At 40.1% G+C, this 24,887-nt stretch overlaps 6 protein-coding genes across 9 annotated transcripts; 1 reads left to right on the forward strand and 5 right to left on the reverse strand.

Moving 5' to 3' along the window:
* Positions 1-227: 227 nt before the first annotated feature.
* On the reverse strand, positions 228-2,876 carry LOC130162391 (dual specificity phosphatase 29-like). Its single transcript, XM_056366116.1, has 4 exons — positions 2,211-2,876; positions 1,867-2,086; positions 1,564-1,787; positions 228-911 (listed from the first exon to the last, which is right to left on the reverse strand). Exons 2-4 carry the CDS (start codon positions 2,046-2,048, stop codon positions 700-702), a joined length of 618 nt encoding a protein of 205 aa, XP_056222091.1. The 5' UTR covers positions 2,049-2,086; positions 2,211-2,876; the 3' UTR covers positions 228-699.
* A 137-nt stretch (positions 2,877-3,013) lies between these two features.
* LOC130162395 (dual specificity phosphatase 29-like) lies at positions 3,014-7,229 on the reverse strand. Its single transcript, XM_056366120.1, has 3 exons — positions 5,955-7,229; positions 5,511-5,728; positions 3,014-5,190 (listed from the first exon to the last, which is right to left on the reverse strand). Exons 1-3 carry the CDS (start codon positions 6,080-6,082, stop codon positions 4,958-4,960), a joined length of 579 nt encoding a protein of 192 aa, XP_056222095.1. The 5' UTR covers positions 6,083-7,229; the 3' UTR covers positions 3,014-4,957.
* Positions 7,230-7,367: 138 nt separating this feature from the next.
* LOC130162392 (dual specificity phosphatase 29-like) lies at positions 7,368-11,666 on the reverse strand. The gene is made up of 5 exons (XM_056366117.1): positions 11,582-11,666; positions 11,279-11,349; positions 9,831-10,015; positions 8,619-8,839; positions 7,368-7,838 (listed from the first exon to the last, which is right to left on the reverse strand). Exons 3-5 carry the CDS (start codon positions 9,983-9,985, stop codon positions 7,612-7,614), a joined length of 603 nt encoding a protein of 200 aa, XP_056222092.1. The 5' UTR covers positions 9,986-10,015; positions 11,279-11,349; positions 11,582-11,666; the 3' UTR covers positions 7,368-7,611.
* A 315-nt stretch (positions 11,667-11,981) lies between these two features.
* LOC130162396 (dual specificity protein phosphatase 13-like) lies at positions 11,982-16,207 on the reverse strand. Of its 2 annotated transcripts, XM_056366122.1 has the most exons (4): positions 15,018-16,207; positions 14,765-14,802; positions 14,585-14,668; positions 11,982-14,023 (listed from the first exon to the last, which is right to left on the reverse strand). In XM_056366122.1, the coding sequence occupies exons 1-4, from the start codon at positions 15,143-15,145 to the stop codon at positions 13,812-13,814; spliced, it is 462 nt and encodes a 153-aa protein (XP_056222097.1). In that variant the 5' UTR covers positions 15,146-16,207; the 3' UTR covers positions 11,982-13,811. The 2 variants fall into 2 exon arrangements, with proteins under 2 accessions (XP_056222097.1, XP_056222096.1); XM_056366121.1 differs by having other exon boundaries at positions 14,585-14,802; positions 15,018-16,188.
* On the forward strand, positions 14,038-24,491 carry LOC130162390 (sphingomyelin synthase-related protein 1-like). Of its 2 annotated transcripts, none has more exons than XM_056366115.1 (6): positions 14,038-14,300; positions 19,949-20,524; positions 21,300-21,395; positions 21,532-21,649; positions 21,751-21,901; positions 22,668-24,491. In XM_056366115.1, the coding sequence occupies exons 2-6, from the start codon at positions 19,968-19,970 to the stop codon at positions 22,970-22,972; spliced, it is 1,227 nt and encodes a 408-aa protein (XP_056222090.1). In that variant the 5' UTR covers positions 14,038-14,300; positions 19,949-19,967; the 3' UTR covers positions 22,973-24,491. The 2 variants fall into 2 exon arrangements, with proteins under 2 accessions (XP_056222090.1, XP_056222089.1); XM_056366114.1 differs by lacking the exon at positions 14,038-14,300 and adding an exon at positions 18,845-19,005.
* Positions 17,234-18,872, reverse strand: LOC130162393 (dual specificity protein phosphatase 13-like). 2 transcript variants are annotated; one of them, XM_056366119.1, is made up of 3 exons: positions 18,740-18,872; positions 17,950-18,167; positions 17,234-17,813 (listed from the first exon to the last, which is right to left on the reverse strand). In XM_056366119.1, exons 1-3 carry the CDS (start codon positions 18,823-18,825, stop codon positions 17,602-17,604), a joined length of 516 nt encoding a protein of 171 aa, XP_056222094.1. In that variant the 5' UTR covers positions 18,826-18,872; the 3' UTR covers positions 17,234-17,601. The 2 variants fall into 2 exon arrangements, with proteins under 2 accessions (XP_056222094.1, XP_056222093.1); XM_056366118.1 differs by lacking the exon at positions 18,740-18,872 and adding an exon at positions 18,275-18,608.
* Positions 24,492-24,887: the final 396 nt, after the last annotated feature.

Genomic DNA, 24,887 nt, shown 5'->3' on the forward strand with positions numbered 1-24,887 from the left:
TGATAATCCGGGCAGCTGTTTTCTCTGCAGAAAAGTATTTTTAAATAAAAAGCATGAGTAAAAAAGGAAACTCGACTCAGACTCGACTGCTCTGACACTTGATTTACTTGAAATTTCACCCTCAGAAAACTGGACTTGACACGAAAACTTCAAAGCAAAGACATTGACGTCTGAGGTTTTTACCTGGTAAAGTTAAAAAAAATAAATGAGACACCAGCAGACAGGCCTTGAATGACCACTCACACTGAATATTTAATTATTAGGCCTCTAATAAAAATGACTTGGTATCATTAGTTAATATGAAAAAGACATGGTTACAACACAAAAGGAAAAGGTTCATATGCTGTGTTATTTTCATGGTCAACACTCAGACCTGAAAAACCTGCAGATTTAACTTGAACTTGTCTTTAATGACTTTTGAACTGGACTTAGACTTGAGCGTTGCTGTGGTCGACCCGAGACGTGACCAGGTCTCGTCTTGAATGACTTCAGACTTAACTAGAACTGTTCTGATATAACTTGAGACCTAACTTGGACTTGTCTCCAGTGAATTGAGATTTAACTTGAACTTGTTTTAAATTTCTTTTGACTCTTGAATGAGACTTGACTTTGTCTCCATTTCCTTGAAACCTGACTTGAGTTTGTATCCTCTGACTTGAGGCTTCACCTGAGGCTCGACTTGCCCCATGAGTCTTAAAATCAACTCTGCTCAGTAGAGTCTCTTTTCTCCAGGAGGTGCATGTCTAGCTCTCTCAACTGTTTCAGGAAGCCCCAGTTTGGGATGATCCGCCTGCGCTTTTTCACGTGATCGATGGCGTCCACCACCGTCATGTTCTCACAGATCATGAGGTACGCGAGGAAGAGTGTGGCGGATCGGCTCCTTCCCATCACACAGTGCACCAGCAGTTTATCTGCAGACAAGTCACAAAATGAGGGAACAGCTACATTACACATTATTTCTTATTTCTTCTTATTTCTGTCAATTTAACGGGTCAGCTCTCCCACATTACAAAGAACTTGTTTCAAACTTAGTGGCATCTAGCCATGCATAAAAATTCTGCAGCCATATTTAATTTGTGGTCCTCAAAGACACATTGTCTAAAATTATCCTCAGTCCTCACTCTCACAGTCCCCTTGAAAACAACTGTATTGAACTGTCTCTATGAAAACTGTCAGAGCAAGGTCAGTAGGTAAGAAACCAGGACATTGCCCCTAGAAAAGAGTTTATCAAATTTAGTTTTCCATTGCATTGAGCTTCACAAACCAAAATTCCTTTCGTACCTTCATGCAAAGGCTGAGGGCAGATGGAGTGAAAACCCAGACATTTACAACCAAAACCTTTTGCTCAGTATGATAAGGACGAATCAAATTTAATTTGCGGCTTGGAAAACAAAGTCCTTTTGAGCACCACTAACAAGACGTACTTCATATTCAGGCGGTGGTGGGTGTTCTGGTGTAAACATCCTGAAGCCCCATCATTCAAACCAAAACTATGAGACCAGATACCACAAAGTCAGTTCTATGATATGTGTGAAAACACCCTTTAACTGTGGGTCGTCTTACTCTGAGGGTTGCTCAGTGTTTCTTTTATAAACTGGGCAGCGGAGAAGAAATACTGGCTGAGGTCAAAGGTCGCGACGTCTTCTGCTACCACGCCATAGTAGACGATGTCCATGTCGCTGTAGTACCCAGCTCCGGTGTCCACATTATTCCACGTCCCCTCTGCTGCATTCAGGATGTGCGTAATCCCCAGCCTCTTCAGATTGTGCTTGTCCTTTGCAGTCTCCCTGCAAGAAGCATGTGTGAATATTATTTTAATCCTCTATTATTTTATTCAGTTTAATAATTTCATACTTTTTTACTTACTCGTCCCCAATGTAGACATTAGGCCAGACCTCGTTGACATGAGTGTAAGCCACACTCCCACGGTTGAGGATTTTCTCCAGCTCATAGCCCCCAGGTGTGACATATTCATCTACTGGACTGGATTCCTCCGCTGCCTTTGTAACATTTATCTTGGTGCCAGTCTTTGACTTGTGAGAAGCCATTTTCTCACTGTGGCTTCCTTTCACACATGATTTATTAGCTTAAGGGGAAAAAGAAATACCACTTTTTTTTTTCTCCCACTTTTTTTTCCATCTACAGTCATGAAAAAAGAAATATACAGGTTTTGGTTTCTGTCTTTCACATGCATCTTCAGTACCACTCACCGAGAGATCGGAGTCCTTGGTTTTCCTACTCGAACACTTTGTTTTCATCATTGTGGCGGCTTGTTGTGAAGCAGTCCTTAAAGGCAGAACATGGTAAGGTTTAATTCTGGCAGGCTCAAGTCAGGGCACAGATTGTATAACCGCTCTGTGACGGGCATCAAATGCAGAGGATATTTTTAGGGCTGTGATGTGGCGGGCCCCTGACCTTAGCTGCCACATTCTCTGCCTGTGGGGAAAACTTCCACCCAGCCAGTCCCTGCCATCCACTTCTAAACACACAACTTTAATCTCTGCTGCTGGCAGGAAGCTGTGCTTATCCAAACTTTGCATTTGCCAAAGGATACCCATATTCACTGGAGTGAACAGGGCACTCTGAGCTTTTGCTCAGCCGTATGAACAACTCCTGGAAATTGTGTCAGTCTCTCTTAGCCTTTCTGCATATCTACAGACGCCGGGAGAAACCATGTAAGCGCTGCCTCACAACACCCGTTAAGGATGTTCTGCATCTTCTGGAGCCTCTCAGGGCCAAAAGAGAACTGAAATGTGTCAGACTGTTAGACAGATGAGGTTTTTCACAGGATGGCACATGTCTTTGATTCCCCGTTATATGATATGCATGGTCCATTCAGTGATCTAAATGCAAGCCCCCAAAGTGAGAGTGTGATGATGACTGTATTGCAGAATGGCTGGATGAAGCTGCTAACATGTCAGACAGAGTTTTCACACCATCAGACTCCTTTATTTTTCCCTCATATCTTCATACTTTGCCATCATTCATTCTGACAGTGAAATCATTAAACCTGTGATATCCAATTCCTTTTATTTTGACAGCATCTCTCTCACTCTCTTTCTCCCAGCGTGCTCTGGAGAGCATCTCTTATTAAGATGGCTTCAGCGTTTCATCTCTTTTCAAAGTCTGACCTGAATCTGTATACACGCTCACAACCATGCTGGCATATTTTTGTCATCTTGTATCAAGCCTCTTTAGACATCACAGTTTTAACTGTACGACGCTGGATTGCAGCAGTTAAGACTCGGTATTTTGAGAAATGTGAATAAATAAGTGGAGCATTGTTTATTTATAGGCAACCACTGTCTTTGTGTTGTTCGAGTGCAGCAGGGGTTTTGGCAGTTGTGCCACATTTGTTTTAATGGGCCCTGTAATATCAATTGTGCTGTGTATTAGACATGAGCTTAAAGGACAATTCCAGTGTTTTTGTATCTTTAAGCTCCTAAACTACATATTATTTCTATATTTTTTGACTGTTTTTCAATCATTTCCAACCAAAATGAAAACAAAACCTTTTCAAGTTATTTCTGTATCATTGGAAACAAGTCCAAGTCAAGTCTGTCACAGCAAAATGAAAGTCTTTCAAGTAACTGAATACTGACGTTTAAAATGACACGGCATGTGAACATGTTCCTGCTCAAAGCAGTTTTTAGCTGTTCTTTAACACGTCTAAGATCAATTCCTTTCAAGGACTGCCATAGTCAATGAATGTGAAAATGATATATATTGCAGTGGCTGTTGTTTATTTTTACTTTTTACTGTTTCAGGATTTTAGCAGTGCAAAAAAGACAGCAGAAAGTATCACGTCACGTCAAGTCTTTAGGAACTCAAGTCTCAAGTTCATTAGGTCTCACGGCAAAGTTAAAGTCAAGTCTGAAGTCCTCATTTTTGTTGGTGAGAATGATTTGAGTCTAAGTCTCAAGTTTTAGGTCTACAGCTAACCTTTCCTAATAAAATTAACACATATTCAGAATCAGCATAACATCAGGAGATGAAATACGTCACCCAATAAAGACTTCAGGAAAGTATAATAGAGGTTAATAGCCCATAAAACAAAAAGAAAAAAAGAAAAAAAAGAAAAGAAAATGGACCTTGATTAAAACACTCTAAACCATAATAAAGAAGGAAAATTTCAACACAGAAAGTTGTACATATTTGTCTGAGTTGTTCTAGAGGTCATTTCAAGTTTCTATTTCTATCTTATGCTCATTCTTTGGAGCAGTATTTAGGGGCGTCTTTTGTCTTCTCCTTGAAAAATCAGCTCCAAAGCTTCTGCTGCACCAAACATCTAACTGGTCACATCCTTCTGTCTTCACTCTGTCACTTCAGTAAACAACTTCTCACAATAAAACAGCACTGGTCTGGGTATACAGCAGGAATACAGCCAAGGCAGGCGAGGCCTCTGAATCAGACACTCTGATTGGCTGTGACAGCACCCACCGGAGCCAATAGGAATGTCGTATTGAGTGGTGACTCTAGACGCAACTAGCAAGGAATGCGGATGAGAATGATCAATGAACACACAGAGAGCGGCAATGCGCCAGGGAAACGGTAAGATTACTCCAAATATTTCGTCACTTTTAATATCGGTGTATCGATCGAAGTCAGTGAGTTGCAAGGGCTTGTTAGAAAGCGCCAATCGTGTAGTTTAAGGAGAAAAAAAACGGCACGTCTGTAACTCACACGGTCTCAGAGTAATGACGCTCCGAAGACAAAGTGAAATTTTGAGGCCTCTAAGCTCCCAAGAGCCTGAGTTTAATTGAATAAACTCTTCACTTTGTTTTTTGTCAGTTATGTTATTATTTTTTAGATAAGTTGTCAAATGAAAACATGTGAACTTTTGATGTGATGGATTAGACAACTTAAGCAAGTTTCAGGAGTATGTTAAAAAAAAAAAAAAACTGAGGAAACACTTGTTCTTTAACATTAAACCAATCACACTGGACCAAAGTCTCTCTCATGGTTTCTTATCTCCACTTCTCTGTGTTTTTGTTGTCCTCCTCTGCAGGGCCACCGTGGAGTCCAGGTGACGGAGCTGGTTCAGAAATCCAACATTGGGAAGAATGTTTCTGTGCTCGCGCACGACCTCAACTGCCTCCACCAGGTTAAGTCTCTCTTTGACCATGAGGAAGGCCAACACAAGAGTCGCCGAGCGGCTGATTCCTCGAGCACAGTGGACGAGCACCTTACCTGCGGACAAGAGACAGTGTCACCTCAAATATCAGTGTCTTCTGTAAAGATGGCGAACAACTCAGCTGGCCACAAAACCCCAACGTAGACCTGTGAGAGTTTAGTTTTGATGGATGACATTTATTCACGCGCTCTGGCGTTTTGTACATGCAGACTAAACAGAAGTTTTGAACCATAACTTCCCAGATTTATTTAAAATTACAATCCAGTTTTCAGCTTGATGATGCATGTTGCCAGATTTTTACACCTCAGTATACTGAGCTATGATATACAGTCTTATTACACTCCTAATATTTTCTTTGGCTCAAACGGACTCCTACCTTTCTGGCTCAGAGCGCCATGAATGAAATCAGACGTCTCAGTGAAGAATGGGCTTAAGTCAAAATCTTTACAGTCTGTTGCTTCTACTCCATGATACAGTATGTTGGTGTCTTTGTAGAAACATGGCCCCGTGTCAATGTGCTGGGGGCCATCTGCAGCGTTCACTACATGTGTTATTCCCAGATTCACTAACAGGGTTTTATCCTGAGCTGTAGCCCTGTAAACAACACAAGAGATGATACAAGATATGCAATTTGTTGTGATTCCCCTTGCCCTTGAGCAGCTCCGTAAGCATATGTTTGCAAATGCATTACTGGTGACTGAAATGTACAGATTCTATATTTGTCCCATCAGTTGGACAAATAGAGGACTTGTTTGCAGCGACAGTTTCACAATCAGATCACCATATTGCAGCGGGGCCCTGAAGTGAGAATGTCACTCACGCGTCTGCGATGTAGAGGTTGGGCCAAACCTCGTTGACAGCTCCAGTGGGGCGTCTGTTCGTCAGCAGACGGCTGAGCAGATCGCAGGTGGGTGGTGTCTGATACTCTGGCTCCTCCTCTGGGCTCATATCTGCATCTTTTGCTTCGGTGCTGTCATATAATTATCACAAATTACACAAATTTAAAGTTAGATAACTTCCCCAAATACTCGATGTTCCTGGATGGAAAACTTGTGAAGTCGTTGCAGCTTCCCCTGCTCCTGTTTTTCATCCTGTAGGCATTTAGTAAACATGAACCATATTGGTGCTGCTTGCTCTGTTTTCCATCTGAACTGGATATCAGTGTTGTTTAGAGGCTGAGCCCCGCTGGAATGAGACAGCTGAAGATGCCAGAGTCTGGGGCAGGAGCAATGTGGACTATTTATTCCTCAGATGACTGTGACAGAAGCCAGGCAGCTTGTGTTGTGACAACTTTAACTACAGAACCACAGCAGTGCTTACAGTTGTAATGTAACTCAAAACATAGAGAGGAATTTTTTTGTCTGGCTTCCACACTGAGTCACTTCAAACCACATCAATTTGTACCTAACACAGGGAATTTAAAGCTAAACGCTGAGGTTATTTCAGCTTTTAATTTTAAACAACAAATCGTCTGACGAGACTAAACCAACAATTAATTTATTTTACAGACATGACTGAGCATACACAGGGACATAGTGTAGTGTTGCCACTGATGAGAGAAGTAACCTACGCAAGATTAAACTAGTGTAGCTTGATGAATTAAGCTTGATTAAATGATTTCAGCTCGAGCTCCTTTTAGTAGCGATTTTGGAGCTTTCCATCACATCACATGATTTTTGATAGCAGATTGATTCTACCCATTTGTCATGGAATTATCGCTGATATTTGATTGCTGATATTTTCTATTTTTTTCTGAGCACATTAAAGTTGCCCTATGGAGTTTTTTTGTGTTTACATTCACTATTTCTGTGTGTATTCTAAATGTGTAACAAAGGTGTTAATGTATTTCCTCATACATGAAATGTTTGCAAAGCTATCTTATTGCAAGCTTGCAGTCTTCTTCCTTGCCTTTGTTGGTGCATTACCACATGTCTTCTCCTTACTGCCACCATCAGTCAGTCAGTGGAGTAGTGTGAAAAACCACTGGCAGGAATGTGTACCTCATGGGCCCAGTGCTTGCCTTGCACAGGCTTGTGTGTCCTCGTGCACATGCACAATACAAACAAAACTGGACTCACTCATAATAGCATTGCTCCATAGTTCTACCAGTGATCAGAAACTCCTCAGTGTATCTTTAAGGATTTCACCTCTACATTGGAAAGAGCAGTTGAAAAAGCAGTGCAACCTTGAGATCGGTTTAGGCAATTGTAAAAAAAAGTTATATGACATCCAGTGAACCTCCATGGGTTTTTTTTATTAGTTCCTGATTGTGTCTAGACAGACAGTACTTGTTACTAGAATAAATTCAATATTGGTTTTGGTCTTTCAATGATATTTGTTTATAACAATAAAACGATGAAGTTACAGGCTTATCTTTTTATGTAGTATAGGGTACTTACATTTTTTCAGAAAAAAATAGCAACTTGGAAGTCAAACACTGGCAACATGGTAATCCACGATTATGACCTGATTTTATCTCAAGTCCGCCCGTTGGCGCTGCAGCTCCTCGATGATCCTTGGAAGTGCAACTGTTTGTCCAGCTCCCTGAGCTGCTCCAGGAAGCCGGCGTTAGGTGAGATGTTTCTGTTGGCGCTGACAGCCTTAATTGCATCCACCAGCGTCATGTTCTCGTGAATCATCAGATAGGCCAGGACCAACGTGGACGAGCGACTGAGACCCATCGCACAGTGGACGAACACTTTACCTACCAATCAGTGGAAACAAAAACTCAACATCCATTTCCTGTGGATCATTTCAGAGCTCAGCCAATCCCTGCTGGCTCCCTGTCTGTATTTACAACCATGCAATGACTGGATTATTGTGGCGAACTTTATTCTAACTGTCTAATTTGTTACTCCGCTATGGATTAAAAAGCTGTGCACATCACAGAGAAGAGTACTTCTAACTCCTGACTAAAAGTTTTCAACAATGTTGCAACAAATGTTTCTACACACGGTAATCCCTGGTTCCTTATCGGGCTTGAGGATTAGGGCGCAGAGGAGCGCGTAATTGAACTGTCTTGGCGTCTGTGTATTTCTGCCGAGGATTACTGTAGGCACCGCCACACACTGGAGCCCCCGATCAGCCAGCATGTGAAGGAGGAGGCCTCATCTTATTACTGTCATGTCAGATACTGACTTCACTTTGCATAACAGGCCAGGCAGGCACAGGCCACAAACATAATTGTGTAATTTCCATGTCCAATAAAAGTGTTGCTTACAAATTACCAGGGCAATCCATTTAAAACCAATTTTCCTGGCCAAGGTCTGAGCTTATGAGAAGATTACCGTGGGGGAAAGATATTAGCTTGATATTATGTTTAGTGTTTGATTTGCATTTTAATGACTAATACAACTGGGGGCTGCTGTAATGGGAATTGACTGACAAATGTTTCACTACCTTACCTTGCAGAAAAAAATTGTCTTCCCCAAGTTAATGTGTAAAAATGACGAGGAATACCTTGAGCACAGTGAGAACTCCTCACCTGTGGGCGAGCTCAAAGCCTTCTTGATGAAATTGGCTGCTGGGTAAAAGAAGGGACTCAAGTTAAAGGATGGCATGTCAAAAGCTTCCACTCCATGATAAGTGATTTTGGTGTCTCTGTAGAAGCTTTGCCCCGTGTTCACGTTGAACTTCCCATCAGCAGCGTTAAGTACATGGGTGATGTGGTGAGCCTGGAGTGTCCTCTTGTCTTTGGCTGCGTACCTAAAGAGAAAAAGCATTGCCTGATTATCTGTCAGTGCAGGCAAATGAAAGAAGGGTTGGCTATCTCTATGAGCACATTTCATGATAGTAAACAACACATGTGTCTATTGTGTAATAAGGAAGGCTTATAAATAATTTATAAGTTGTCATATTTATGATTAATAATACATTTACTAATGCTTTGTAGGTCAGTAATAAGCTGTTTAGTGCATAAATTAGACAAACTTATGACACATTGTGGAGTAGTTTGCTTTGTCTTTTAAGGTAACACACAAGGTAATGTGCTAATTATTAGCATCGGTGTCTAACAACAAAAACATAGCGGGTGAAAACTTGAAGGATTCATTAATGAAAGGTCCAGCATTGTTTCATTTACATTTGGGCTCAAAGTCTCATGACCACTTAAAGCTACTGTACAACTTCTAACTTCTTATTGAAGAACTTTAACACCTTTGTGGAACCTGCGATAACTGCTTTTTGCCACTAGGGGGCGGCAGAAACAAGGAGTGAGCATCGATATTTACAGCAAACTTGTTGGTAAACAGTTGCTAATTTATTTGGCAGACATGAAGCAGCATTATCAGTTATTGGGTGTGGTGTTTATGGCCGCCTGATGAATGCACTACCAATTTTAACTCTGTTAATATCTGGATATGTAGCGGCTAAATGCTCCATTGTGTTCACCAGCTTGTTGCTAACTTTTCTGTTTGATGCTAGGCAGGTTCCATACTAGTGATTTGTTTAGCCATTTTTTTTTTTTTACTGATATGGTCGAGCAATGAGCTGAGAGACCCTGAAATGTGCCATAGAGCTGAGGGCAACCAAGTCAGGTGGCAATTCTCTGTGGGTTCAACACTACAAACGACATTATTTATGTACGAGTGAGGCATTGTTAATAATAAAAAAATGTAAATCCTTTATTAGCCTTAGTGTAAAGTGGTTCTGAAAATAGTTGGATTTTTATTTTTATTTTGTTATGTTCCAGTCTCACATGTCTCCAATATAGATCCTGGGCTGAACTTCATCCAGATGGTTGCTGGTCCCTGTCTTTGTCCACATCAGCCTCTGGAGCTCTGAAGCCGGGGGGGTCTCATACCTGTCGTCCAACCCCTCAGGGCTCGCCAGGCAGCTAAGGCCTCTGGGCATGTCTGGACACTTGACTTCTGCTTTTACAACCTGCCACACAGAGGTACCACATACTCATATCCTCAAAGAGTTTAACCGGAAACATATGTTATTACAATGAAACTTGGACCTCGCTGAGTGCTGAGAAGTCGTCAAAAGGGTCAAAACTGTTTGGTTTTTTCTTTGCTTTGCTCATTTACAGTTTAAGAAAGGAAATGTGGATACAGTTTCAGGCACCATCAGATTTTCCTATTAATGCTAAATAACTCCACAGATAACTTCTAATAGGCTTTATTGAACTGAGGGCATCATTTTAGGTAGGTATAAATACAATAAATACGATGTGGGATTATAGCAGGCATACAGCCTTTAAATATAGACCATAATCATGTCAATAAATGCACTCCACAGATGAAAAGGCCTATAGGAACACATAATTGTAAGATGAGATGACCCTGTGATACTCTCATTATTTCATCTACAGTTCAGTAGCGCTTGGTAGATGTATTTATCTCCAGAGATACAGAAAATTGTTATTCAAGGCTTATAAACATCAGCTTTTCATTTTCTGCAGGCAAGTCTAACCTATGCATTTACAATTTACACACTGGGCTTTAGAGAGACTTATACTATGCATACTGTATACATTAGCATCCATTTAGGCAGCTGTGTGATTCTGCTCCAGGCTGGGCACGTACAAGTGTTGTGTATGCATTGTTATAGTAAAGAAACCAATGGCAGCCCAGCTCAGCTTCTCATTTGCATTCTGCTGGTGTATGGAGACATAATGTGGCACTCAGGGTTTGGAGACTTATTGTTGTGTCCACAGGGATGAGTCATTGAGACCAAATCTGTTTCAGTGACCTTTTGTTAAGCTGCCGTGGCATATGGAGGTGCACTCAAACATCATGATGGCTTTATCCATCTCTGCATGTGCATGGTTGCAAGTGTGTCACTCAGGGCATGTGTATGCAAGAAAAGCTGCACCTTACCCAGTGTACGCTCCATGCATATGAGTATGTAAGTCTTGAAGGCAGAGGAAAGTGTGTCTTTGCACAAGTACAACATGTGCCCAGAGTACCTGGAGGCTCTTCTTTCTCCTCATTGATCTATAAGTACAACCCTTCCCTCCCTCCCACAGTCAGGGCAGAGAACTGATTTCCCTGGTGCACATGTTGAAGTGCAGCACTGCTTTCATAGCCTCCCCCCTTAGGCTAACCTGTCCTTCCTGCTCTACTTCTGTGTAATTAAAGATGCTATGTATGGGAAAGTGCCCACGGTTAACATGGAGGGCAAATAAAAATGGCTTTTTACCTCCTCCGGGCCTCTTCTTGGTGGTTTTTATGAATTACACCTCCCTGTTTAGCCTTTTGGATGTGGTTCGTCTGGATTTGTGAGCAAATTAATGACAGAAGAAAGTGTAATCCATCAGGCAATGCAGTGTCATCACAGTGTATTCATATTGATAAGAGTGTTTTATGAACATGTTTACCTTGCAAACAAAGGTACACAGTATAAGAGATCCATACACTACAATTTATGTACATACTAAAATATTTTCCAACATGGACCTCTATCTAACAAATTTGTAAGAAAACATTGTTAGTAGACACTTGCCTTGGCTGGAAACGTCGCTTTTTCAAGGTCTCTCTGTAGAGCTACATGTAGGTCGACAGCACAACTGTCTGCGTTCTCCTTGGTAATCTACCCTGCAACCTTTTTTGCTATTTTAACATCTGAATCTCAGCCCAAAATAATTCTGGCATCATCTTCTGCATTCCTTAAAGGTTACCCGAGCTGCCAGCACAGGAGGGAGGATAGGACACGGCTTTTTCAATAGCAAGAGAATTAGATCAGTGCTGCTGTGCTTCAGCTTAAATCTGACACAGTCTTCTCTACAGTGAAATGTGTTTAAATCAGCACCTGGACATTTGGTCGTCAGGAGTTTCTGATCTCTTTTTCTTACATATGGATTATTAAATGAATGAAAGCACAAAAACACACCACACACCATAGGTTTCAACACACCATCAGAAAAACTGGTAACTTTAAACACATCTTCACATACTCAGTCTTGACAAAAACATAAGAAAAATAATTATACAAGTGTAGAAAGATGAACATTTCTTTTTATCATGTAAACATTCTTTGCAAAACTTCCTAAATTTACCTTTTTCTCCTTGTATCCAAATAAAATATACACATACGAAACTCATATATTAAAGCTGAACTTCTGCAATACAGAGCAATACAAATCATGTCATTTCATTCAGTGTAGTTTTTCACATTCTGCTGTTTTTAATCATAATAATCACGGGTTATTTGCAATGAGCTGCTCATTTAAACAGATAGAAATCATCACTGGTGTCAAATTCTACTATACAGTAGATGCATGTGTGTGTGTGTGTCTGACATCCCTAATGTTTCCACCGTTAATTTCAAGGACAGTCAAAAGAACGGAAACCTGTTGATGTACAGTAGCAATCAGCTCAACCAGCTTGTCGAAAACAAGGAATTTCATACTGTGAACACTCATGGGTTGGTCTTATTAAAGAGACAGTTGCTGTGGATTGATTCCCGTTTTAAATTTGAATGTTCACTTGCAGAAACATTTCCTTTCTTTTCTGAGTCATCTATAGAGTTTACTAAATTATGATGCTTTGTAAAAAAGATTTCATAAGACATTTGGTCCATTTGTGCTGTGATACAAACTGACATGCTGAAGAAAAAGCCATCTTACAAGTGTGAGAGGTAAAGACATAGTTCAAGACATAAATAGTCATAAAATCTCAATAGCATTAGTGCTCTTGTTGCTGTTTTCACTTCACATTACATTAAGTTTCAACCAAACCAACCAAACTATCTTTTTGTTAAGACATTCATTGTCATCAAAAAGAAAGAAAGTCTATGGCCATGTTAGCGAGTCCATGAAGAGGTAGGACAGCTCATTACAAACCAGGCAACAGATTTGGATTTTAATGGAGAGACATCTTTTCAATTCATTGTTAGATCCTCTCCAAAAATTAAGTAAAAATGTAAAGCTTGGCCTGAGGCTGGCGCCGGAGGAAAGGTCATGTTGCTACGGTTACCTTAACATCTCAGACACAGTTTTTCAGGCTCAGCTGCTGTAAGTCATCAGATTTGGTGCAACTTTCTTCCGGTCTGACGTGTACTTTGTCAGCCTCACCTGTACTGAATGCTAACACTTGTTAGCATATTAACATGTCTACTACTATCATACTTCCACGCATATGAACAAGTAGCTCACTGGATGTTAACATACTGTTAGCATCTAACATTTACAATAACAATAGCATGTTAATCTGCTAATGTTAGCATGCATTGTTTAGTATGTTAGCGTGTTAATGCATACAGTTAGCATGTTAAGATGCTAATGTTTGACATGTCATGTAAGATGCTAATATTCAGACTGACCTGAAGCAGCAATATGTGTTGCAAGATTGTTATATTGGATTAAATATGAAGATTTTGCGTGTGCCAGTTTTGCCTCTTTAATATTTAGCACTTTAATATGTAATTATGTTAGTATATCAACATTTAACATGCTAATAAAAAAAACTGAGGGATGAGGCATTGAAATGCAGTGGAGCTATACAGCTCTCTGATTTAAAAATTAAGAAAAAGTTTATGTTCAACATGCTAACATTATATGTCCGTGCTAATCTCAAAGTACAGCTGAGTCTGACAAAGTCAGTCATTAGTTGAACCAAATTTCACGACATTCATTAGCTGTAGAAATATTTCAGTCTGGGCAGTTGGACCAATGAGCTGACCGGCATCACCATCCCTCGCTGTGTGGCCGAAGACTGTAAACTTCTTCTCTTCATCACAGGATCTGACAAGTTTTATTTTTTCTTGTCAGCTGAAGATCCAGGTCCAACAGCAAAGCCAGGAAATTCCTGTTGGGGTAGATGGCTCTCTTCTGGATCAATTTCTTCAAAGCCTGTTTGAGCGGGAGGTGACGGTAGATCATGAGGTACGCTAACACCAATGTCGATGACCGGCTCATTCCCATGATGCAGTGCACCAGAACCTTCCCTGAAGAATAGACAAGATGAAGGGAGAGGGGCATGTGAAGGAAGGATTAGTGAGAGGCCTCAGTCTTATTAATATCATACATGGCTGCTCGTCTCACGCTGTGGCCTTTCTTTTCTCCCGCTGTGAGCTAAAAATAGTACCCACAATTCATCGCCTTTGTTCATTTAAGGTCCCTTTGCAGACGGGCCCCGACTGTCTCTTTAATCCCAACTCGTCCTCTGCTTGATAGGTTCTTTGAAAGGTGCCATGGTCACATTATAGACTTAAATTCTGCAAGGTAAGACCCTTATTATTACTGCTGGCTGAAAATACACTTACATACCATTACAAGCTGTGCTACATTGTGGTGACAGGTGACATTGAAAGGACAATGTGATGGGAGCATTTGAGTGGATGGGTTTATAAAGGATTTATGGAGTGAAATAAAAGATGTGATGTGCAGGGATTTAAAAAAAGGACAATATTTTTGCAGTAAATGACTCAATTTTTATCGCTTCTGAATTCTATGATAAAAACTCAATGTGCAGAAACATGATAATTTATGTGAGAAAAAAACCTTACCATCAGGTGTCTTCAGAGCTTTATGAATGAAATCAGCTGCAGGCTGGAAGTAAACATCCAGATCAAAGTGTGTCGAGTCATCTGCTGGAATGCCACAATACACAAAGTCGTTGCCATAAAAGCCTCGGTTCCCTATGCTGCCTCGCTTGGAGTGAGCAGCGTTTAATACATGAGTTATACCTAATTTCTGCAAGGCAGCCTTGTTTTGGGCTACTGCCCTAGCAAGACAAAGAGACAGAAAGAGGTTCAAGACTTATGTGAAGGCTAAGCATCACAGCACAATAATTTTATGTCAGTGATATTTTGGCAGGAGCTATGTCAAAGGTAATGACCTTGGGAAAGTGTTTAACATTTAAAAGTAACAGGTTTCACATTTCCTTGCAAGACAAAGTCATAAAGTCTGGTTTAAGTTTGAAATAAAATGTATACTTACACATTCCCTATGTATATGTTTGGCAAGACCTCGTCAATCTGATTTAGATTAAGTTTACATGAGTCCAAAACCTTCTGCAGATCCTTTACAGTCAGATATTCTTTTCTCTTGCCGTTCAGGGCTGACATTTTGAGTCCAAATTCCCCGTCTTGGATCGAATCCTGGTCCAAATGTTTGTTGTATTAAAGCAGTTCCCGTCTACTCCAGCTCAGGGTGATCTGTACGAGCAGGTGTTTATCTGCTGTCACTGGACAGTTACCCAATTTAGTGCTTAACCTAGCGTGTAGTCTTTCACGTGCAGAGGGCAGAACAACAAACAGTGCAGCCCGGGTTCTGCTTTTCACACCGCTGTGGGATTCTAATTTAATAATCCTCATACAAAGATGAATCACACCATAAAGCAGTGATAATTGGATGTAATTATTTTGAAAATGTTTAAGTGCATTGCTTATACTGGATGACGGGAAGTGCACTATAATGCAGCATTTATGGAACAGAAATACTGTAACAGCCTCATGCAACTAGTTTACTGCTCTGACATTAATATCTTGTGAAAGCAAATTGGATGAAAAGGGAAAAACATTAAGCTCTGCCGTTGGCTGCACATGACATCAAACAGCACTCACACTGCTGCAAATGTCTCTTTTAACCCTCCTATTATGTTGCAGGTCAATTTCACCCATTTCAGCTTTTAAATTGAAGAAAAACATAATTAACCTATCTTTTAAGCCATGAAATGTAATGACTTTTCCTCATTCAGGGTCATGAATGTGTATGTAAAATGTGGACGCAATGATGTGTTGTAAAATGTCAGTGCTGCTGTACGCAAAATCCGTAAATAAAGGTCTCTGGGTCATTTTGACTTGGAGTCAGTTATTGATTAATTATCTGAAGAGTTGCTTCTGATTATTGATGAATCTACAGTAGTGTGTGTGTGTGTGTGGGTGTGTGGTGAGAGTAAAACCCACCAGGGTATGTGCATAAAAACTGGGAGATTATGATGCATAACTGCTGGTGAAATTGTGATTCTGATTGTGGGGAGGCTTGGTTGCTGCAGTTAGTGTTTCTGTGCATACACTTTGTATTTGAGAAGCTGTGTTAAACACACAATTTCTCAAAAACAAAAATGAACTCTAGAAGATTCACCAGGAAATAAGAATTATATTTCACTCTGAAAGGCACCAATAATAAGAGGAAGAGATGTTTCTGAGCTGTTAGTGATCTGGGTTCTCTCTAAAGAGGATTCTATGTCTAATTCACAGGATGTAGAAGACCACAGACATCTAAAGATTGTCATGTTGTCATGGTCACCTTCACCACAGCAAAGTCAATACAGACTGTGAGAGATTTAAAATGTATGTATTCCTTGGGCCTACAAAGTTGTTCAGCCCTCAAATAGGTTACATAAAATTGACATTTGAGCTTTAAGAATATGACACTGGCGTGTGGTTGGAAGGCACTCATCATTCCTGAGACTCAGAGACAAGGCGCTCTATGATTGGATGCTACTGTGCAAAAACGTTCAAGCTGGACCACCCAGACCCAGACCAGAATCGGCCACTGCAACTATGAGACATGTTGGCATGACACGTAAAAGTTGGTGGGTTTTACCTCCTTAAGAGGACAATGAAACCAACACCACACACCACATGTGGAAAAGAGTTTACGGCTGTGCTAGCCAAACTGTGAGACTCCACTTAGTCACACAAGTGTTTAATAATGTTTTCATCAATATTTCTTCCTTAAGTCCTCCAATGAAACATCCATCACATGTGTATAAACAGTTAATAAACACATGATAAACATTTACTAGCTGTTTATACACATGTACAAATAATCCACTGGCAAGTTTAAAATGATTGATAGATCTGTTCAGAACTCATGAAAACATGATACATCAAGTTATCAAGCATTATTAGTTTGATTCCGTGACATCGGTAATTACACTAATAATCACTTTAAAATGTCAACTCTGCTTACAAATAAATTTGAGTGTGTTGAAAACCATCTATTGATTGGTCATATGTTGCTTATAAATGTTAAATTGGGGTTAAAATAAAATGGTGATCCGACACAAACATACAAAATGTAATGAAAATTTGCAATGATTTTACTGTTAGGTTTATATAAGATATGTTTAAAATTTAAATTGAATTGAGGTTACTGTTTTTGCGCAAGCACACATACATTCACAAAAAAACAAAAAACACACAGTCTTGAAAAGTTTTAAAATAAATATATCTCTTAGGTTAATTTGACCCACAACATAATGGATATAATTTTTCTTCAACACAACACAAAGGTCATCTTGCCTCATATTCAGTTAAGAAATGTATTCTGCCAAGTGCTGATTACACTTATCTATTAATATAAGGATCAGTATCGTGTGAAAAGGCAGCATGATTCACATCAAACGCAGCAGCAGAGTTGAGGAAAATACATTTGATTAGATATCATTCTTGAAACAAACTAAAATCAAAGTACAGTATCTCCCTCCACTGGCAGATACTGAATCATTCATTTGTCTTGAGGAAAAAAGGCATTTGAGGCTCTGTAAGTTAGAATATCAATTAATTTTGGTATTTCATTCAGTGAAGTGCACTTGTGATGTCTTGCGTAGTTTCACATCCAAAGCACAAAGCTGTTTGAGGAACCCTCTGTTTGGGAAAATCCACCTGCGCTCTTTGACCTTATTGATGGCCTCTAGTAGGGTGTAATGTTGGTGGATCATTAGGTAGGCCAGGACGAGAGAGGCAGACCTGCTGACTCCGACTGCACAGTGGACAAAAACCCGAGCTGGTGAAGAATAAGATTACAATGAGCCTTACGCATGAGCTGAATGTGAGATTTTATCCAGGATAAGATGGGTGACTTACAGAGAGGCCTGCATATGAAAAATGAGTGACATTAAAGCAATATGATGGGTATTTACCGCCAGTGGTGTTAAGTGCATTCTGAATATAGTCAGCAGAGGGAGAGAAATAGCGAGAGAGGTCAAAGGACGGTGAGTCATCTGCAGGCACTCCATAGTAATCCACGGTGGATCCATAAAAGTCATGACTCCCCTGACAGTGCATCTTCCCATGAGCTGCATTCAGAACATGAGTGATTCCCAGCTTCCATAGACTGTAGCGATCATTGGCCACTGACCTGTGCACAAAGGAAACAGGAATTATAATAAGAAACACATTAGAAGGAAACAAAATCTGGGGTTATTTTTATGGTAAAAACTGTCAAGAGCAATGCTGTAGACTTACATGTCACCAATGAACAGGTTAGGCCAAACTTCATCCGCGTGATTACCAAACCTTTTTCCTCCATACAAAACCTTCACCAACTCTTTCACAGAAAGAGTGGCAGGAGAAAGTGGACTATTTTCCTGTAGATTATTCATTGTTGACTGTATGCACATTTATATTTGCCTAAATAACTGCTTCTCTGAAACTCCTCATTTGTATCATTTCTTCTACCAACATTTATTTTCAAACTCTTTTGAGACTTTATTACAACCTTGTTGGTACTGACAGTGACAGGTGCTCCTGGTCTAAAATTAAAACAGTGACCTAGATTCTAAATGTTGATCACCCTCACACCTTAAAATATTTATGAAGTACATTTTATTCACATTGCCAATATCTCAATTTGTGGCCTTCAACTGAACGAATTAATTGCTTTTCATCATAACAAACCCAAAACTGCAGAACTAAAGATGATGCAGTTACCTGTTTCCACCAGTAGGTGCCACTGTTGGACAGCTAGAGCCAAGCCTCATGTAGTTGGTTTTTACGTGCGCAGCTATTCTGGACATTACCGCCTAGTGTTGTCAACAGTCATGCTAACCAGCGCGAAGGGGAGAAATGATTTCCAACAAGCCCGGGTTATCACAGCAAACGCTAATACGATTTATTCAGAGTCTTGTGAGATGCCGTTTAGCTAGCTAGCTGAATAAACACGTTTCCGTATCGTCTTCTGTTACATCTCAGTCCGGGTGAGTGAGCATAAGGCGCACGCAGTTATACGGCTTACAAATAGCATGATAGCTAACGTTAGCCAAAACTGAATTAGCCTGCTGGGCTGGGTTGTTGTGATACAGGAGAGGATGCTCTCGTTTGCATTCATGACTACCTCAGGCATACCTATGGTGATAAACACTGCCAGCTGCCAGGCTGGCCAGTTGTCTTACAAGATACTGAAAGAAATTAGGAGTAGAATTAGCTCCAGGGCCCAACTTAATGACAGCCAGTGATGTGGGTCATTGCAGGTGGATTTGAGTTACAGTTGTAAATCACGAATGCCACAGTCCTATCATATAATTTAAACCCTTATCATGTACAAATACTGACACTCTTAAGGATATCTGGGCAATCCTGGGAACAAACTTTAGAGACAGGGTTGTTGTCACTAACAGTGAAGTTAAGATAAAACGTGAATTAGTCCGTTCAGTGTGTAGGGAAGTGTCAGCCAAGAACAAGATTTGGGATAATAACCGAAAAGTCATTCTCCATAACTAGCACAAAAGTGTTGAAGTCACTGTTTAGCCTGGGGGGTGTCTCTGCCCTTCACCTTGATTTTTAGGGTGCGGTTTCCATTGTGCAAACTTATAGCAAATTCTTGCCATTGTTTGCCTCATATATTTGCACAAATTGTGAAAGCTTAACCTGCTTGTAAAGCTCAGGAAATTGTTTTATTCTTGTTTATCACCTATAATTTTGTCATAACGTAAAGTTATTTTCTGTCTCTGTTGCATTCTTGCGTGGTGTGTTTGGAGTTCGTAGTGCTGATTCAGTGAAAATGAAGTGTGCTTAATAGTGCCTACTTCTCCTTAAGATTCCTTTGTTTATTGGGGAGGAAGTCAATAAAGAACTGATAACAGTAAGGCAGAGCTCAGTTGTTTGAGTTGCACTTATAAAGTTTGATGTTCTTTTCTCTAGCCTTCAGAGTGAGGAGGAAATGACCCAGCTGAGTGTCCGTCGCTGGACGCCCAAACACGTTGCCAAGTGGCTGAGGGAAGAGGGCTTTTGTGATTATGTGGACCTGCTGTGCAACAAGCACAGATTGGATGGTACCAGTCTGCTTGCTCTCAGTGAGTATGACCTCCGTTCGCAACCTCTGGAGCTCAAGGTGCTGGGGGACATCAAGCGGCTGATGGTGTCGATCCGCAAACTTCAGAAACAGAACATTGATGTGTTGGAGGAGCTGGGTCTTCCGTTTGACGGACACTCTCCTACAGGCTCCGGAGGCAGTTTGGATTGGCTGTGTAATGGAGACCCGGGCAGAGACTGTGACAGCACTGACACAGCACCAGTGGGAGAGGAGTATCACCAGTACACTAATGGAAAGTACAAGCAGCAGACGAGGCGTTTGGATCCAGAGTACTGGAAGACAGTGCTCAGCTCCATCTATGTGGTGTTTGTGTTTGGGTTCACATCCTTTGTCATGGTCATAGTGCATGAGAGGGTGCCTGACATGCGCACATACCCTCCGCTGCCAGATATTTTCCTAGACAGGTGGGTGTGTGTCAGCTCACATTTAGTTTTAAGCCACTCTATTTTACTGATCTGTGCCTTACAAAGAAACAAGTCAGCAGTGTAATGTCAAAGACAGCATGAAACAAAATTATATATTTTTTATCAACTGACAGAATATCACACCAGATGGTGGACAGTATAACTGCCCTACTTCCCTGTAGCATGTTTCTATTATTGTCTTCACATATTCCTGATGGGCTAGCTTTGGTTCAAAGAGATCTTTGAAAGTTTTTTCAAATGACCTACTTTGTAGTGTGACCTGTTGTTTATGACCAGCTCTGAGCTTTTCATTGAATGCCTTAGCTTAGTGGGAGAGGTGAGTTCAGGGACATGCCAGTATTTGTTTGGAGAAGTGAAACATGCTGAGGACATATATTCAGGATTGTAACAAATTTTACAGATTGCCGCAATCTAGAGATATTATTAGCTAAAGCTTTTAAAATCATTTGAAACTTTGACAATAGAAGAGAGCCTGGGAAATGTAAACTTTTTAAAAGTTGTGTATTGGGCGTTTTGTGCATATAAATGTGGTGACATTTTGAAATTGATTTTGCAAAAAAAATATTTAATTTACAAGGATATAAAACAGGGAAAAGCAACAAATCCTCACTTGGAGAAGCTGGAATCAGGAAATGTTTGGAATTTTTGCTTGATAAATGATTTACCAAAATTATTTTCGATTTAGTTTTTTGTTGATTAATTAAGCACCTAGTTGTTTCAGCACTGAGCTCTTTTTTTTTTCCCTTTTCAATAGCGTGCCTAGAATACCATGGGCCTTTGCCATGGCTGAAGCATGTGGAGTGATCCTCTGTAACATCTGGCTGCTTGTTCTACTGCTGCATAAACACAGGTAGAGTCCTGACAGTCTTTCACATCAATGCAGTGCAGTGTTGTCACTGCAGGGATTGTTCTGTGGGACACCTACAGTGTGTCCCATGAATCAAAAACGCGGAAGAGTCAGGATGATTATTTCTCATGATTTATAGGTCCATCCTGTTGCGACGCATGTGCAGCCTCATGGGGACTGTGTTCATGCTGCGCTGTATCACCATGTTTGTCACCTCCCTGTCAGTGCCAGGACAGCACCTGCAGTGCTCGGGAAAGGTAACGCTAATCTGTTTTGCATGTATCATATCTTAAACACTACATTTGTGCCTTCTGGAAAGATCATAGTATTAATCGTTTCAATTTCTCCCTCCTTCTAGATATATGGTGACATGTGGGCCAAACTGCAGCGAGCTGTGGCCATCTGGAGTGGTTTTGGGATGACCCTGACAGGAGTGCATACATGTGGTGACTACATGTTCAGCGGTCACACCGTGGTCCTCACCATGCTCAACTTCTTCGTCACAGAGTGTGAGTAGCTTCTGTTGACACAGTCTAGCTGCTTTGATTTACATTCAGCAGGGAACAGAAACACTTAACTTTATACTTCAAGAGCCGCTTAAACCTTTAATGTTAATATTATGGTGAAATGAACTTGAAATGAATGAATAATAACTGAATTTGATTTTTAAAATGCCAAGTCTTCCATTAATGATCTTTGAGCTCAAATTAGCTATGTGGCTTCTCCCCTAATATTGCAGGTTAATGAATATCTGAAGCATTAACCTGACAGATTTACAGGCACTCCGGTCTTTTCACAAATTCAGATCTATTTCAGCCTTATCATTTTCCATCCATCCATCTAGATTTTAAATGATGAAATAATCTTTTTATTAGTGACACAAGATGTAAATGCACTAAACACACGCTGAAATATGAGTTATGAGCTGTTTTTATTTGGTATGAACACTTAAATAACCTTGAAATGTCACAGTGGTTGCCAGATTTTGTCTTCATTCTTATTCATTCATGAACATCATGAGAAATTATGAACTGAAGTTGTGAAAACAGGGTTAAAATACTAAATCATGAGAGTGTAACCATATTTGTGAATATTGTCCTTTTGTCGCCACACAGTGTTTTTCTTTGGTACTACAACTGAAATTTAAAAAGTAGACAGCTGTAGTCTGAACTGGACAGAAATGGCCTTTCACATAAGAGTATGCTATACAGCTGGTTGGTATAGTGTAAATCCAAATAAGTATTCAAAACTGCTCTTATTGCTTCTTTTACACAGACACTCCACGAAGCTGGAACTTCATTCACACCTTGTCCTGGGTCCTGAATCTTTTTGGCATCTTCTTCATCCTGGCTGCACACGAACACTACTCCATCGACGTGTTCATAGCCTTCTACATCACTACCAGACTCTTCCTATACTACCACACTCTGGCTAACACCCGGGCCTACCAGCAGAGTCGACGAGCGCGCATCTGGTTTCCCATGTTCTCCTTCTTCGAGTGCAATGTCAACGGGCCCGTCCCCAACGAGTACTGCTGGCCCTTCTCTAAACCTGCTGTGATGAGGCGGCTGATTGGATAAAGAGCGGGAGCAGCAGCGGTTCTGTCAGACACTACTTAACCTGTGCTGTTTTGTCTGCTTTGTCAAGTTGCCAACTGAGGCGATGTGTGATATCCTCATCAACAAAGACACCTGATGTCATCCTGTCAGCACCGACGCCTGATGGGATACACAGAGCCATACCTTCTTATATTCTGGGATGTAGCTTCTAACCTACTTCCCCTGTCACCTTTTTTATGAGGATTAAACAAAATCGACAAAACCCTGTAGAGTCTCTTAAAAGCCCTATTAACACTCTTTGCTTGAAACTGAATACAGTGGAGATATGTCTAATTGATTGGTTGCTCATTTTTCTTCTAAAGGGATATAATTTTATGTAGCATGAATTGCTTTTTTCAGTACCTCCCAACTTAAAGTATACTTAGTATATGGATAGCACAGGATAAATGGAAGCCACATCAGACAATTCTCAGGCAACACTGTATCTTATCTTTCCCAGCAGTTAGGCATTTCTCATGCAATTGAAATACCTAATCATTTCAAGGTTTTGATCTTGATTCTTGACTGAAAGTTTTGTTTTACATCCCACTTTGTAATTTATCAAAACATAACTGTGGACCACTGGTGAAGCAATATGTAAAGATCTACCTTACAGTACTGCTTGTTTCTATGTTGCAATTTTTTCATCTTTTTGAGAAGCAGATGTTCTGAAAGTCTTCTGCATTCCTTGAGATTATGCTTACATTTTGACAATGTTACTGAATGCTGACAGAGAAATTGATGGCTCAATGTAAGATAAACTGCAATATATATTGACTTTGTTTTTATTGTTTACGCAGCCTGCTTTTTCTTTACCAGTCCTGGAAAAGATGCATTCAAGAAATGTCTTTATCGGCCAAAAACCTGGAATTAAAGATTTTTTTCCAGCTGTCTTAAATATAATTCCATTTGCCAATTACCTTGAGTCTCACGATAGGTTTGTCTGTGTAGAAATGTCCCAAGTCTATCATGTTTACTGTTGGATAGTTGTATAGTGCTTTTTTAAATCATCATACAGTGTAAATGACAAGACCCTAGTACCATTTGAGCTTTCCCAGATATTAATCCTTTGACATTAATCTGTGGTGATAGTTCTTAAAAAGGACCCTTAAATTTGTAGGAATTTGTTAATATTAATTTATTTCATTTTGTAAATGTTGATAGGTATTTTTATATTTGATGTACAGAGTTACAGCAACATGCACATGGAGAAATATGTTTACAGTTGCTCTTGACTATGTATTTGTTTGAAACACAATGTGCTATTTAAGTGTAATGTTGATTTCAGATTGGCCTCTACATTTCATCCAGTGGAACTTGCCACTAGTAAGAGATGTTGTCATTGCTTTGGTCATGACAGCACGTTAGGAACATCAATATTCTGAATGACAATGACCATTAATAGAGGAAAGATGCCGTTATGTTCATTGCTTCTGCAAAGCCACATAACTTGTTTCATGTCTTGTCCAGTCATTTCCATCAATAAAGAGCTGAAATCAAAGACCAGTTTCTTATTTTTTTTTCTATCACTGCACAGCCATATAATTAATGAGTGGTATAGATAGATACTGTGTGCAGGCATAAAATATAAATAGTTCATAAAGTTGTTGAAAGCCATTCTTTGCTGTGCATGTCAAGCAATAAGCACGTGATGGTTAGTGGGCAAAACTTAGATTTGATGAAAGGATGATAAACAATAATATAACAATTCTGCACTATATATTATTTATATGCAAGATTAAAATAAGTAAATAAGATAAAGATAACTAAGCATTCAGTTACATTAGCTTATTGGTTGCCATGGTGACTTAGCAGTCTTCCACTTGCCGGTATGCTCATAGCACAATTATGGCAAGAAAAATGTTTGCAAACGAAAAGAATTACGTTTGCTGCTGTC

The sequence above is a fragment of the Seriola aureovittata genome, chromosome 21 (assembly GCF_021018895.1).
Source record: "Seriola aureovittata isolate HTS-2021-v1 ecotype China chromosome 21, ASM2101889v1, whole genome shotgun sequence".
Classification (NCBI taxonomy): domain Eukaryota; kingdom Metazoa; phylum Chordata; class Actinopteri; order Carangiformes; family Carangidae; genus Seriola; species Seriola aureovittata.

What these genes read in the sequence shown, in the direction of transcription:
- LOC130162391 (XM_056366116.1), bottom strand. Translation starts at nt 2,048, where the DNA reads ATGGCTTCTCACAAGTCAAAGACTGGCACCAAGATAAATGTTACAAAG. An exon ending in AATGTCTACATTGGGGACGA is followed by an intron (nt 1,788 to 1,866) that starts GTAAGTAAAAAA and finishes TGCTTCTTGCAG; the next exon opens with GGAGACTGCAAAGGACAAGC. An exon ending in AACACTGAGCAACCCTCAGA is followed by an intron (nt 912 to 1,563) that starts GTAAGACGACCC and finishes ACTTGTCTGCAG; the next exon opens with ATAAACTGCTGGTGCACTGT.
- LOC130162390 (XM_056366115.1), top strand. Translation starts at nt 19,968, where the DNA reads ATGACCCAGCTGAGTGTCCGTCGCTGGACGCCCAAACACGTTGCCAAG. An exon ending in CCAGATATTTTCCTAGACAG is followed by an intron (nt 20,525 to 21,299) that starts GTGGGTGTGTGT and finishes CCTTTTCAATAG; the next exon opens with CGTGCCTAGAATACCATGGG. An exon ending in ACCTGCAGTGCTCGGGAAAG is followed by an intron (nt 21,650 to 21,750) that starts GTAACGCTAATC and finishes CCCTCCTTCTAG; the next exon opens with ATATATGGTGACATGTGGGC.
- LOC130162395 (XM_056366120.1), bottom strand. Translation starts at nt 6,082, where the DNA reads ATGAGCCCAGAGGAGGAGCCAGAGTATCAGACACCACCCACCTGCGAT. An exon ending in AACCTCTACATCGCAGACGC is followed by an intron (nt 5,729 to 5,954) that starts GTGAGTGACATT and finishes TGTTGTTTACAG; the next exon opens with GGCTACAGCTCAGGATAAAA. An exon ending in TGGCGCTCTGAGCCAGAAAG is followed by an intron (nt 5,191 to 5,510) that starts GTAGGAGTCCGT and finishes TCTTGTCCGCAG; the next exon opens with GTAAGGTGCTCGTCCACTGT.
- LOC130162396 (XM_056366121.1), bottom strand. Translation starts at nt 15,145, where the DNA reads ATGTCAGCCCTGAACGGCAAGAGAAAAGAATATCTGACTGTAAAGGAT. An exon ending in AACATATACATAGGGAATGT is followed by an intron (nt 14,803 to 15,017) that starts GTAAGTATACAT and finishes TTGTCTTGCTAG; the next exon opens with GGCAGTAGCCCAAAACAAGG. An exon ending in AGCTCTGAAGACACCTGATG is followed by an intron (nt 14,024 to 14,584) that starts GTAAGGTTTTTT and finishes TCTATTCTTCAG; the next exon opens with GGAAGGTTCTGGTGCACTGC.
- LOC130162392 (XM_056366117.1), bottom strand. Translation starts at nt 9,985, where the DNA reads ATGCCCAGAGGCCTTAGCTGCCTGGCGAGCCCTGAGGGGTTGGACGAC. An exon ending in AGGATCTATATTGGAGACAT is followed by an intron (nt 8,840 to 9,830) that starts GTGAGACTGGAA and finishes TTTTCTCTTTAG; the next exon opens with GTACGCAGCCAAAGACAAGA. An exon ending in GGCTTTGAGCTCGCCCACAG is followed by an intron (nt 7,839 to 8,618) that starts GTGAGGAGTTCT and finishes ACTGATTGGTAG; the next exon opens with GTAAAGTGTTCGTCCACTGT.
- LOC130162393 (XM_056366118.1), bottom strand. Translation starts at nt 18,429, where the DNA reads ATGTGCATACAGTCAACAATGAATAATCTACAGGAAAATAGTCCACTT. An exon ending in AACCTGTTCATTGGTGACAT is followed by an intron (nt 18,168 to 18,274) that starts GTAAGTCTACAG and finishes CTTTGTGCACAG; the next exon opens with GTCAGTGGCCAATGATCGCT. An exon ending in TGCACTTAACACCACTGGCG is followed by an intron (nt 17,814 to 17,949) that starts GTAAATACCCAT and finishes ATTCTTCACCAG; the next exon opens with CTCGGGTTTTTGTCCACTGT.